At 43.6% G+C, this 15153-nt stretch overlaps 1 protein-coding gene across 1 annotated transcript in view; it reads right to left on the reverse strand.

The window, feature by feature from the left end:
- The window catches only part of proca (protein C (inactivator of coagulation factors Va and VIIIa), a), a gene marked incomplete at both ends in the record, with an annotated part of 86198 nt that overhangs the window by 23382 nt on the left and 47663 nt on the right, over nt 1-15153 (reverse strand). Inside the window, 4 exons of the mRNA XM_084327774.1 lie at nt 2451-2591; nt 3991-4101; nt 4288-4312; nt 4893-5050. Coding sequence (XP_084183900.1) covers nt 2451-2591; nt 3991-4101; nt 4288-4312; nt 4893-5050 — 435 coding nt within the window. The remainder of the gene's footprint in view (nt 1-2450; nt 2592-3990; nt 4102-4287; nt 4313-4892; nt 5051-15153) is intronic.

Here is a 15153-nt window from a genome sequence, read left to right on the forward strand (position 1 = left end):
TTTGCATATTCTCAATGTTGCTGTCGACGTCGTCGCGTCGATGTGGGGACTTGCTTCTTCAAACCGGGTGGACAAAGTTTACAGACAAACGTTAGATTGTTTCCGTCTGAGTCAGTACTGACTTTAACGTTAAACTATTTTAAATCCCCAAGCACCGACGTCAAGAGGTAGAGTTCTCTGAGCGAGTGCTGCTCCCGACCTGCTGCTGCGCAGCTCTCAGCTTCTGCTCGCAGATTCAGCTGTTGTTGTGATGAGTCTGATGACGTAGCAGGGGTTGACAGGCGCGTTGCCAGATCGGTTGGTTTTCCACATAATTTTAAAGCCTGTTTACGGTGTATTTTAACTGGGTTTTCGGCTGAAATACATATGAAATCTGGCACATCTTTGAACGCCGTTATAACAGAGTGCTGAGAATGAACGCACTTTTGAACTCCGTTACACAGCGCTGAGAATGAACGCGTTCTCAATTACGTTCATTTAGCGGATAATCAGTACGTTCAGTTCACGTTCGCCCAAAATACGAACGCGTTCATGAACGATCGTTCATTGAACGCGTTCAGGTACATCACTGTTCATGGGACGGGGGTGCACTAAGTGCAAGCCCAGATAAGTACTCGCTATTTGCATATCAATAGCGCCGGTCGTATTTAACACACCTGACGACCGGCGCTATTGATATGCAAATAGCGAGTGCAATCCCAGTTGATTTCAGGAACGCACCACTGCACACACACACACACACACTGCTGGTGTCGTCACTGCTGCTGGTTTAGCTCTAGGCAAGGGCAAGAATGCGACCCCCATCTACTCCTCTTTGCATAATAATAGGACAGGTAGTCAGAAGGGGGGGGGACATAACTGCATTCTGAAAAAATGCGGGGACACATTCCAATGTCCCCCGCGGGAGTTACGCCCCTGGTCTGATAAGCTTTTTGACTTGCTCCGTGCATGTTATTCGTGCGTGGACCCATTTAACCCTTTCTGAGTGGCATTTCCGGCGTCAAATGGAAAAAAATAAATAATTAAATTAGATACCAATGATGTAAACTACCCATAATTGCAGAGTAGGGTTTAACCTGCAAGTTGACCTTTAACCTAAAACAAATCTACTCAAAGTAATAAGCTACTTTCCACCATTGCTTTCAGGTTCTAACTCTGCAATAGTAGAATCTATATGCATTTTAAACATCTATTCTAAAAGCAAACAAAACATGTAGATGCTAATTCTAGGTTTAGGTACTACTTGGACTGTCATCACGTTGAATAGTCCCTCTTTTGAGAGCTCAAAACTCATTTCTGCACATAAGCTCACACACAAAACACAAAAACCCTAAATAGTTTTGCACACATTTTCATTTAGTTTGACAGTTTAGTTGGCATCACTGGTGGCTATATTCAAACTAATTTACTCTCAATAAATCAAACAAAATGGACGTGTGCAAAACTGTTTAGAGTTTTTGGATATCTGTGAGATTAGGTACAAATAGGTGCTGGAGTGCCCCTTTAAGACAAAACAGAATGATTTGGCAAATATTTAGGGAAATGGTTATTTTTGTGAAATGACTACTTACTGTAACTACGTAACTACGTGGGGGGGGGGTCATTAACACATCCTGCGCCAATACCGTTGTACGACGTGTTTCAAGTTCATGCGAATTCTGCCAATCCACGGCGTACAACGTTATTGAGATCATATTTCATATTTTAGCCATGTTATTCATATTTCCCTCACGGAGCCTGGTCTGATTCAGTGGGACTCGGCACAACTCTGCAACGCTTCAATACTGCCCCCTGGTGGATGATCGGTGAGTTGCCAAACCGGAAATGGCCGGTTGGATCTTGGTGCGTCTCCGAAATGCGTCCGGCCACTCGCATATCGTTGTGGGACTCTAGCCACACACCGTGGATATGGATCGCTGCCATAACTCAATAATCGACATGATTTGGGCGTGTATTATTATTATACAAACCGGAAATGGATCGACTCGATCCCCATCAAATAACTGGGATCTTTTTGCTCCAGTCTCATCGCCCAACGTTTAGGATCATGTACAGTTGAAATTTTTTATATAGCGTGGATTGGCAACAAACGGCATTTGATAATCTATATATGCGTTTATGCCAGATATCTCACGTTCTAGGAATTACTGCAGAAAACGATAAAAACATATTTATATTCTAGACGGTATTTTCGTATGAATGTATGCATGAAAAAGAAAAACGTTCCTACATCCTTAACGATAGATAATCGATGTTTAATGGGCCATAGTAATGTCAATTTAGCAATACAATTTAAAAAGTTATAGCCCTACAAAGAAGGTGAACATCTCCATAGACTTACAGTACTGGCAGAGAATGGTATAAGATGCTGAAAGTGCGTGGCAGGGAATGTGTTAAAGGCCTACACAGCTATATTTTGGGGGACATTTGAAATCATTGAATTTACTTACCCACCGGTGCACACTTTTTGGGATCATCCTGCAGACGATATCCGTTCACGCAACTACACGTTCGTTTCAGACCATGTTCAACCTCTGCACACTCATGGTCACAGTTCCCATTGTCAACAGAGCAATTAGAAGCTGTGGTGACTGGACACAACAAACAGTACAGTATACACCATTAACAAGTATTGCCTAGGAATATCGCATCTCTCAGAGCCTAGTTGTCACAGGTGTCGAGCTATAGCAGGGACGTTCACTTCCTCTCCCGGGCTGAAACCGGTACCTCGACCCGTTTTGAACTGTGAGTCCTGCGCTTGCCAGCAAGAGAGGCAATATACCGATCGAGCCAATTCAAAAGTCTGCACTAAGGGCTAAGGGCAGTTATGAGGAGTGAGTTTAGCAGACATCTCCAACTCTATTAAACCCATACCCCTAAACTCTATACATCGCAACAGAAACCTCAGCTAGAGAGAGCTCACCCAGCTCGATCTGTGTCGAGCGGCACGAGCGTCACAGGTGTAATTCATGCTAGTTTAACAGAGTTGGAGAGGTCTGATAAACTCACTCATCATAAATACTACCCTTTAGCTAAATCCCTTTTGTGTCATGTGTTTGATTCGCTCGCTTGGTTGCCTTTCGCGTTGGCAAGCACAGGAAACGTCGAGGTACAGGTTTCAGTCTGGGAGAGAAAGCAATAGTGCTTGCTAGCTTGAATGACGTCTGTAACACTGGCGAGGACTTTCACTTCCTCTAGGCCTATAATTCAACACGGTTTCGAACCACAGCACTATACTCATCCAGCCAGATCAAAAGCATACCCTTGATTTGAAGGAAGGGCAGTAGACTAGTGAGTTTAACCATTTCACTACCACACACTACCTAATGGTTAACCATTTCACTGCGACAATACAGAAGGTTAACCGTCTGTAGTGTGGTAGTGGAAGGTTAACCTTCTGTTGTGTGGTAGTGAAAGGGTTATCAGACTCCTCCAGCAACTCCGTTACATAAAGTGTTTACCATATAGACAGGTTTCTTGTGTATAAACACACCGTGTTTGAGCCAATCAGCATTACCCCGAAGAATCACATGACTGAATTGTTTCCTACCTGCATTGAGTTGCTGCACTCAAGTACAACGGCGCTCTGTGGAGAAACCATGGCACTCCCTTGACTAGAAGTTGTTTCAAACAAAAACGGCCGAGTGTTATTTTGCCAAATCAACCTGGCTGCGAGTGTGAGTCTTTCACCTTTTATCTAGCTTTGGATTGGTTGTTTAGATCGCTAGCATGACTAACAAATACAAATATATTGTAGTCTTTCCAGGATTATGTTCCTTTTTTCCTGCTTGATGCGAGCACACAGTCTGACGTGGACGAGAAACCCGTCTATAGCAACAGTCGTCAAAAAAACGATGATAATAATCTAAATGGTAAATTGCATCCCGAAGTTTTTCCAACTGATGCTAAAAATAAAATCACACATGCACACATGCACACACGCACACACACACACACACACACACACGCACACACATGCACACCACTCACACTGGTCACAGTATTTCCCCTCATAGCCTGGAGTGCAGCGACAGGCATAGTCCTGATACAGGTCCACACACGTCCCATTGGCACAGAAGTTTGAATTACACTGGTTCCCATCTAAGATATACCATAGAAAGATGTGTGTGAAATACTTTTTTACTTTTATTTTCTTTCATCAGATGAATGATGTATGGTAGCCTGTTTTTGGCTCACATAAACTGTGATTGACAGATCTATGCTAAGGTTTCACATCATGATCCACAATTTATGAAATACAAGTAAGATGGCTGTTTCCTCTCATACCTGTGTATACCGTCCAGAATTCCAACTGTAAGTGAAAAATCAACAGTTAGTGAGTCGGTAATATATATATAAAATCATACAAAGGGAGGAAATATATATATATATTTAGATGCAAACATATTGGTACAGTGATGTAATAGTTATTTTTCTCAAATAGCTATTTTTCCTTTGTGTATAATATGAGGCTTTTTCAATGACCAATATATTTGTATGAATAGTGTAAAATGACTGTATATTAGAACAGTCAAGTCAGCATAGGTATTGGGACAAATGTTAGTAATAGAAGGGAACTCATTTTGTGCAAACATTTTAAGCTTTTCAATTTCCATGCGGCGGAATTGTTACAATAGCAGATAATCCATTTTCCCAATGATAAATCCCTATATGGGTGGACTTTGCGGGCGGTCCAAAGCGACGTCAGACTCTACACCTCCCTATACGAGGTGACTTTTCAGTGACTTTTAACTCTCCAATTTCTCCAATGGCTTAATTGGGAAAGTCACATAAAATAAAAACAGACATTAAAGATACATCAATGGAAACATCAAATGGTCACCCCCTGGCGGCGCGTGGTGTTAGAACCACTGTACACACAAGCAGCTTACGGTGGCCTCCCTGGTCTGGAAGATCTCTCTGGCCTCTTCAAACTCACACTTCTCCTCCACACATTCACGCTCCATGTTTCCAGGTTTGAGTTCCTCGAGGAAGGAGTTGGCTCTTTTGGACCGCAGCAGCATGTGAGCCTCCGGGGCACTGGAGAAGACTGAGCACACACAACCAGAGACATGGACTAGATCAGGGGTGGCCAACCAGTCAGAGACTAAGAGCCACAAAAATGACTGTGGTACCACAAAGAGCCACACCATATACCAGCGTTTCTCAACCTTTTTTTCAGTCACGGCACCCTTCATGTGTTTATAGGTCTCACCCTCTGGCCTCTGAAGTTGCTAATGTCTTTTTTATTTGGGCCTCACAGGGTTAAAAGTACCCTGTGAGACCCACGGTTGCAAAATTACAAAATCACTTTTAGCCATTTAAAAAAATAATGTTTATTTAAAAAATGTTAAAGGGGAACTATTTTACTATTTCTTTCACTATTTGGGCACTTTTACACAATTCCTGTGAGTCTATGGAACACCTAGGTTTTTTTCAAAAAAAATGCATTGTTTTGTATTTCTAATCAAGTACTAAAAACCGCATTTTTCTACCTCAAGATCTTAAGCCGTTTTGAGGCTGGGCGCCAACCACTGTGTGGCCTGGTGCCAACTGCCACATCAACTGCCACATTATTATGCAGCTGAGAAATCTCTGACATCACAGATATGCACATTTTCAGATGACTCAGTTCAGTGAGGGTGAATATTGTGAGAGGAGAATTGGAAGAATGCGCCAATATGAGAATTAGAGACATATATCCTATTAATATAAGTCCACATAGCTAAGAAACAATGGTAAACACTGAAAAAGGCCATTTATAAGATAGTTCCCCTTTAAGCACATGTATAGTCAATTGGTCCTGTTGTTCAGCGTCACAATGCTATTTTATAGTAAATGTGTTTATATGTCCCACCCTCTGGCCTCTGAAGTTGCTAATTTCTTTTTAATTTGGGCCTCACAGGGTTAACCTCTTAAGCCCGAGATATACAGTAAAAGTGTATATTTTCAGCATTACGTTTGTTTACCAATTATTTTAACTGTTATTAGTGAAATATAAGATTATAGAAATCTCAGGGCATTGAGTCAGAAACCGGCGCATATTGACAGGAGGAAGTGGCACAGCCAAAAGTGAGTGTAGTCTTTTGAAGGAAGAGACTCAGGGCTTTCAAATTTCGAAAAACTACCCTACCCAGCTCACACCAGCCCCTGTCAATCATCTGACTTCTGGATTTACTTTTTAATTTCTCTTATTTTTTCGAATTATCTCCCACAAACCTGAACGTTATTGCCATAAAACAGAACGCAGTTAGTTTCTCTACCTTTCTGTGAACGTCTTGCAAAAAACGGTGTTGCAATATGATGAAAATGGTGGAGAAATTTACATTATAAAAAAGATGGCAGAATTCAGTACTGTATCTACAAAACCTTCTGTTTAATCATCTTCCCTTTATTCATTTGCTTAGATTTTTCAGGTCTGGTCAATTTTAGCATGGTGTTATTCACAGTCAAAGATACATTTTTTTTTAAATAGAATTGATATTCTCCTTTGGTTCATTACAATTTACTCAAGCCTAGTAACAGACACACTATTTCTGACACTGATCCATATATGTCCCTAGATTCAGATACCAAGAACATGCAAATGGACCATTTAAAAAAAAATTGTAAATGTTTATTCTACGTCCTTATGGAATGAGTGACATAAAAAAAAAAAAAAGTAAAAAAAAAAAAAAACGTAATTGTTTTTTTTTTATATAATTTAAAAAAAAAAAATTTTATGGATGGAAGAGCCGCACATTGACGGGCAAAGAGCCGCATGCGGCTCGCGAGCCGCGGGTTGGCCACCCCTGGACTAGATGATACAACCAGAGATAACATGGACTAGATGACACAACCAGAGACATGGACTAGATGATACAACCAGATACATGGACTAGATGATACAACCAGAGATAACATGGACTAGAAATCAGGGGTTCTCAACCTTTCTGCTGCCAAGGCACCCCTGTGTTCAATAAAATATTCCAGGGCACCCCTACATACGATAAAGACTTTTCCGGTCCTGTCTTTTTTGCTACAATGATGACAAAAGTGCTTGCTTTCAAAATAATGTTTATTTAAGAAACCGGGAAACACATTTGTGTGTATATGCAGGCTATATAATGCATTATTAACAGGTGTTTCAGGTCTAAATGGCTTAGTACTGTTGACATTACACTGCTTGTAGTAGTAAATCAAATAGCATATTTCTTTAAATAAAATTACAGAAAATTATCACTAAAGTGCTAAAAACTGAAAATCATGTTTTTTTTTTAAATACAGAAAAGGATCACTAAAGTGCTATCGGTTGCAGCTGCACTGTTCTCCATAAAAATAGCATATTTGGATAAGTTTGACCATTTCTCAAAAACAGAAAATCATGTATTTTTTTTAAATACAGAAAAGGATCACCAAGTTACCATTTCTCAAAAAATATAAATAAATACAGAAAATAAGCACTCGTTCACTCAGTGGACATTTCTAGCTCAATGCGAGGTCTGCTGCTGCTGGCTAATAATACGGTCAATACGTGGGGAGATCTTTGACAAGGCAACACGCATGTCATCCTCAAGGCTCAACTTGGCCCTATATTTTGTTTTCAGAGTTGTCATGGATGAAAAGCCAGCTTCACACAGATATGTGGTGCTGAATGGTATCAACACCTTAATGGCTGCATCATGAGATACTTGGTACTCAGCACCACACTCTGAAACTAGCTCTCCAGGTGGTATCAGATGAGATTTCAATGAGTTCTTCCAAGAGTTTGGATGGAGATGTGTCAGGAAGCTTTGTCTCAATGTTGTCTACCATCAAACAAGAGGATGGCGACCAAGGGAAGGAGCAAATGGCCCTCATTCAATGGAAAGGCAGAGGACTATGAGCTCTGGGAAGAGCGCATGTTATGCTGCATGCACGGTGTGGGACTGAAGACGACGATCTTGACGGCCCTCACGGGAGACCTGACGGCGGAAGCACAAGCCCTGGACGACAAGCGTAATGCAGACGCATACTGTGAGTTAGCACCACTGCTCGACGACACAAGCTTGGGGCTGATATTCCGCGACACTAAAGACAAAGGCAGAGAAAGCCTGGGAGTGTTTGTTGAGAGAACATTATATCGGAGAGGGTGCTGAAGGCCCGAGCGACGCAGAGGGAGAAGACCAGGCCCACGACGGAGCTGGCGTGTTGGCGATGCGGAGAAAAAGGCCATCGGAAAGGCGACTGCACAAAGACTGTCTGGTGTAGCTTCTGCAAATCCACGGGGCACACAGACAGAGCGTGCATGAAGAAATACGACCAGAGCGCGTGATACGTGCATGGACAAGATGACGGCTATGGACAAGACGGCGGCTATGGACAAGATGGCGGCTGTGGACAAGATGGCGCCAGCGGACAAGATGGTGGGTACAGTCAACGTGAGACGAATCGAGACGACGCCCGGAGAGTAGCGGGACAAGAAGACTTCATCTTCGGGGCGCAGACAGCGTACGTCACCAGGCCAACGCAGCTGCAGCAGGCCCAAAGGAAGGGACTGATCGTGGACACAGGTGCGTCGTCCCACGTCATCAACGACAGGAGTCGGTTCAAGAACTTTGACAACACTTTCCACCCGGAGAGACACAGCATGGAGCTGGCAGACAGGAAGCGCACCTACAGGTTGGCGCAAGAGAAAGGAGACGCACAGGTATGCCTCACAGACAGTGAGGGGCGCCGGTGTACAGTGACGTTAAAGAACACTCTCTACGTACCATCGTTCCCACAAGGACTATTCTCTGTAATAGCTGCAACTGCGAACGGTGCCAAAGTATTCTTCGATAAAGGTAAAAATGTTCTTGTAGAGCCTGACGGTACACGATTTAACATAAAGGTGTACCAGAAAATGTATTATCTGCAAACAGAGTGTAATGACAACGACAAGTGTAATGATAATGTAGCACCCTGAATATTCAACTATTATTCAGAAGTGCTGACTTGCCTTTTATCTCCCCTTTGTGCACAAAGACATGTTAACCAGTTTCCATTGATATTCTCCTGAACAATGACGCAAGTTTCTCCTTCTCTCACCGGCTGGAATATGGATTATAGACACTAAACTGAATCATATTCAATTCACCCAGTTCTTCCTGTGGGGCTAGTTGGCGGTGCCAGCACGGGGCGGCGGTGGCAGGCGGAGCGCACGAGAGAGGCATGGAGGAGAAGCAAGTCAACTGAAACGGAAGTGGAGAGAACCAGCCTCTTCGACGTTGGACGTGAACCTGAATGGTCGTGTCGTTGGAAGAGCCCCGTAGTGGAACACGCGGGTGAACGTATTGAACTTGAGTATATTACGGGTTATAGTAGAAATATAAGCGTAGTAGCGTGTTGAATATCCCCACGGAATAACCCTAGTGATACAGCGAGTTATCCTAGAAGAAAGCGGTATATCCAAGTGGCTTATGTTAACGTTATCCCCTCCAGCGAGGTGCCCGGCAAGCGTTGCCTGAAGAGAACTGGTGGTTAGAGGCACCGTGCGTTGTTGCATGTTTCGGCTAGCAGGAGGGCTGTCTAGGACCCACAGAGTAGCTTCAGTTAAGGTAGCCACCAGATTATAAAGCGCGTCAACCCAGCACCGGCCGTCAGCAGCCTGTCAGCGCCGGCAGTCAACATCTTCTCAGCACCGGCAGTCGGCAGCCTAGCACAGGAGTTTGTCCCATCCAGCAGAGGTCGCCATCACCCAGCACGCGCCTCCAGCCCGCTACTGCCCCCCTGCCTAACACAGCTTGCTAGCTCCTGGGACGAGAGCGTTCGACGCCATCTTACCACCCGGACTAGTGGTGGTGCGGCGAGGCCGCCATCTTGGTTGAGTACACTGGCACTTCGGTGACCAAGATCCTATCGCACAGTACACAGTGTGTCACGGCCTACGGGCGAAGCTAATGGTTGCTAACTACAGTTCATAGGGGTACCCCATAAACATTACATGCCGGCATTAGTATAGGACTTTTGTTTGGTAAAGTGGGCCCACCTTTTTCATTTTCTTTGAGTGTGATAACGTGTATGTTCTTTAATATTACTTTCCCATCTACTTAACCATTTCCCTCTTGGAGGTAACCGAAATGTTACTATATAAGTAAAGCCTTAGAGAGGTATTATCACTACTATATAAGTAAAGCCTTAGAGAGGTATTATCACTGGTACTAACCCAGACGTGGGTGACGAGTCAAGCACATTGAAGTTTATTATATTTGGGTCGGCAATACCTGGTTCTATACGTGTGGGTGTATTATATAAGTGTTGCAAAATATTGAATTACGACTGAAGTAAACATAGAACCACCCATTGCTATTAACTATTTGTAGCTGAACAGTACAAATAACAGTAAAGAATGTAGATGGGAGTCTTGTGTGTGTGTCAATTCCTGAGCCTAATATTAACCCTTTTGGTGCAGGTAACGTTAACACATTTAACCCCTTCCTACCCAACTTCCCCCTTTCAGCTATTAAGGTTTCTAATGTCACAGAGGGAGGGTACTGCTTGCGGGAGGAACTAAGTTACTTATTTACAATTCAGTCACTAGGTGTGGGAGGGTTAACGGAGGTATTGGGGGAAGTGAGAGCTAGTTGGGGAGTACTGCTGACCGCCCCGGAAAGGCGAGGAAGACCAGAGTACCAGACCAGGTTGGTAAATCCCGGGCCCCATCCACTCCCACTGCCGGCCTCCAGTTTGACGCTCCAGGCCCAAAGACGAAGGTGCAGTCAGACGGAGCTCTACTGTGTCTCGCTACCCAGTGACTGTGCACACCCGTTCCCACAAAGCAGGGATAATCCACCCTGCTACAATAATAATGATATGTGTAACGTGACTGTCAGTCACGATATTCAGACATGGCATGAGATTATGGGTCATTGTAATTACGAGGATTTACTGAAACTGCAAGCAGTGACAGAAGGCATGCACATTGAAGGTGAAAAGCGTAGACCTGACAAAGAATGTGTAGTGTGCAAAAAGGGGAAGTTTACTCAATCGAGAAACAGAAATCCCACAGAAAAAGTAAAGGTACCACTTGCGCTAGTTAACACGGATCTAGCCGGTCCAGTAAGCAACAAGTCCATAGGAGGCTTTAGATATGTACAGTATTTTACAGATGTGTGCACAGGGGCAGTGTTTGTTTACTTTCTCAAAGCAAAGAGTGACACACTCCAGGCCACGGAGAAATTCCTGGCAGACGTAGCCCCTTATGGTAACATAAGATGCTTGAGGTCCGACAACGGAACCGAGTTCACAAACAGAGAGTTCCATTCACTGTTGAGAAGGAACAAGATAAGACACGAGACGTCATGTCCATATTCCCCACACCAGAACGGAGTGGCAGAGAGGGAATGGCGCACTCTTTTCGAAATGGCTAGGTGTAAGCTAGTAGACAGTAACTTACCTAAGAGTCTATGGCATTATGCGGTGCAAGAAGCCGCTTACACCAGAAACAGGTGCTTTAATAAGCACACGGGCACCACCCCGTATACAGCACTGACAGGAAAGAAGTGTAATCTAGCTAGAATGCACCAATTTGGATCAGTGTGTTGTTATGCTTACCTGCAGGACAGAGGAAAGCTTGAGTCCAGATGTGAAAAAGGACTCTTTGTAGGGCACGACAAAGGAAGCCCCGCTTTCCTAGTTTATCATCCCGGTAAAGGGAGAGTGCAGAGACACAGGCTAGTCAAGTTTGTCACAAAGATGTGAGAGCGAGACACAGACAGAGGAGCCAGAGCTGGACTCCAGAGTAAGGTGTGAAGAAACAGAGACACCTCAGCCCAGTGTACTTAGCACGGTCGTGCTAAGTACCAACTGTCCGTCTGCAACACTACTATCACCGACATCTAAGAAGGGAGATCCCCCCTTGAACGGCCCTTCTAAGGTTTCTCTCCTCCACATTGCCTGTGGAGCTTTTTTCCCTATTGTTAGGTTTTAGTGAGTTTTTCCTTACCTTCGCGTGGGGTATGTCTGGGAGTGCTTGCATTCTTTCATTTATTTGCATTCATCTAAAAAATGTTTGGACCCTATGGTGTTCTTGTTCTGTTCTTGACTTATTGTTATGTTGTCTTCTTGACTTGTTTAAAGAAGACCTGTACGGCCCATGGGGACATTAACGTGTGTTGTCGGGCCCTATAAATAAATTTGATTTGATTTGATTTGATTCGTGCAGACAGACAGTCAGCAACCCCCAGAGGGCGATGATGAGGAGCACTCGAGGGTGACGTCACGTGCCCCAAGCAGTGGGAGGTATCCCTCAAGGGAACACAAACCCCCAAAGTATCTGACAGACTATGGCCGGAGAGAAAGTGACGAGGATGACAGTACACTTACCACCATTGATTACTGCTACAGAGTAGTCAATGGGGTACCTCAGACCTTTAAAGAGGCCATAGTGTCCCCTGAATCAAGTAAATGGGAGAGAGCAATGGATGAGGAGATGAGGTCCCTAGAGGACAACCACACCTTTACTCTAACCAAGTTACCAGAGGGCAGACAGACAGTGGGAGGGAAATGGGTGTATTCAATCAAGGAGGCTATTGAAGGCCACGCCAAGTACAAAGCGGGATTTGTAGCTATAGGTTACAGTCAGAGGGAGGGGATAGACTACGGTGAAACATTCTCCCCCACAGCCAAACTGACAGATGTAAAAATGTACAGAGAAGCTGTGGGTAGCCTCATCTATTCGACAACATGTACTCGCCCCGACCTATGTTTTGTAGTGAGCAAATTGTCACAGCATTTTGCTGACCCCACAGAGGAGCGCTGGATTACAGCAAAACATGTTTTTCGTTATCTCAAAGGTACAGCAGATAAACAGCTGTGTTTCAGAAAGAGCAGCGAGGGCTTAGGGCTTAAAGCCTACAGTGATGCAGACTGGGCAGCTGACACCACAGATAGAGGAAGTACCACAGGATATTGCGTGAGTTTGAACACCAACAGCTCACTGGTTTTGTGGAAAACAAAGAAGCAGCCCACAGTGGCACTATCAACTTGTGAAGCCGAATATATGGCTCTAGCTATGACAATACAGAAATGTATTTATCTAGAACAACTGCTCGAAGGGATGGATACCTATGTATATATGAAGACTGTTGTTTACGAGGACAACCAGGGAACCATTGCGATTGCTAGAAACCCTGTGTGTGCCGGCATAGATGTAAACATGTAGATATAAAATATCATTTCATCAGATCTGTCATCAGAGAAGAAAGAATGACACTGATTTATTGTCCAACGGACGACATGGTAGCAGACGCTATGAAGAAACCTGCTTCCAAACTGAAATTGAAGAGATTTGCAGAGGTCATGTTTGGTGTGTAAATATTGACTGCCATATTCTTTTTGATGTTCTGAACTGTATTATTTTCTTTGTAAATTGTTTTTGAAGAAGTTATACAGTGTGCTATACAACCCTAAGTGGGAGTGTTAAAGTTAGAGGTTATATGTAGGATTGCAAGTAACTGTCTAACTGTACACAACTGTTTCCACTGACTGTACATAACTGTTTCCACTAGAGCGTGCTATAGGCGGAGCCGCTAATGCTACCACCAGGTGGAGAGTATTTAAGGAGATGTCTCCTCCCCCTCTATCTTTTTCCCACCTGCCTCTCACGGAGAGGAGAACTCATGTATTGCTGCCTTCCCATGTAAATAATAAACCACGCCGATTAAAGGCTGAAGGTAGAAACCATGCCTCTTGACCACATTATTGTCGCCCCATAGCCAGACTCTGTCAACAATACTAACTGTTTGTTGGTTTCCTTAACACTTTCAGTGCCCACCACGTGATAACACATGTTATCAGCCCGACGCCTGAATGCCCACCACGACAATTAGCGTGTTATTCTTTTTTAACAATCTGAATTCATATTTCATCAACCGAGTCTCCCGTTGGTAAACCAGCCCCATCAGGAGCTCAGATGTGAAAAAACCGCCCCCTATCATCTCCCAGATGGTAATGCACCCTTTTGGAATGGACTCAATGAAAATGGATGAGAAAAGAAAAATCCGGAATCCACATTTTACTTCTCAGGCATGTAACCCGAGTCGATCGGATTCATTGTGGAACATCAGAACAGCGTGGAATATGTGTTTACAGTATGTAGCGTTGGATCAATAAAAGCAATCGATTTTTGGAATGGCGATCAGGAATTGGAATGATCTTTTTGGAGAACATCTGATCTGAGGTAAGGAATCTATTTTACAAGTCTTGGGATAATCAGAGTTGTATTCGCTGAGATCTCAGCGTTCGCCCTATGTGTGTGTGTGTGTGTGTGTGCGATGGCTTTGAGGAAATCAGAGAATCGATTTTTCAGATCGCCTATATAGCGTGCATACGTACACATATACTATCGATAATCTAGCGTTTATTTGAAAACGATTCATAAATAGGCCGAAAAATTTCAACGTTCTAGAATATTCCAGTAAAGGGCGATTATCATGGAATATTTATATTTTCCTTGAAAACGAGGGCTTTTCAAAATGCTATAAAACGAAAATGAACCGATAAAAAAACAATCCGCTTTGACAGTGTTGACTGGAAAACGAGTCATTGATAAGCGACGGGCAGATTAGACACATAGCCATAATTTAAAACATAGATTAGGCGCTATTAACGCTAACATTGAAGTGGATGGTGGGCATTCAAGCACTAAATCGTGCACCCCTGCTGGCACTGAAAGTGTTAAACATATACGTGAATGAACAAAACTAAGTAAAAAAGATTTAAAAAAAATGTATTCAAATATATATATATTTTTTGCGTAATACACGATCACTCGAGTATAGCATGGGATCAATCTATCTGGATTCTTCTTAAAAATGCCCATCCCAGGGGCGCTCCAGTAGCACACCACATAGCGTGCTGAGTCGCGAAGCGGTCGCCCCGGGTTCGATTCCCCGACCCGGTGGCCATATGCCGCATGTCTTCCCCTCTTCTCCTCCCGTTTCACCCTCTCTCCTCTATCGGTCCTGCGTGGCCGCTGTCGGTCCTGCGTGGCCAAAAGGTCCTGCATTGACCAAAAAAGCTGAAAATGCTATAAATAAAATCCAAAAATAAAAATAAAAAAAATTCTCATCCCTAGACTAGATGATACAACCAGAGATCACACTAGATGATACAATCAGAGACATGGACTAGATGATTGAATCAGAGATACCG

Source organism: Notolepis coatsorum (assembly GCF_963971535.1).
Source record: "Notolepis coatsorum genome assembly, chromosome: 13".
Classification (NCBI taxonomy): domain Eukaryota; kingdom Metazoa; phylum Chordata; class Actinopteri; order Aulopiformes; family Paralepididae; genus Notolepis; species Notolepis coatsorum.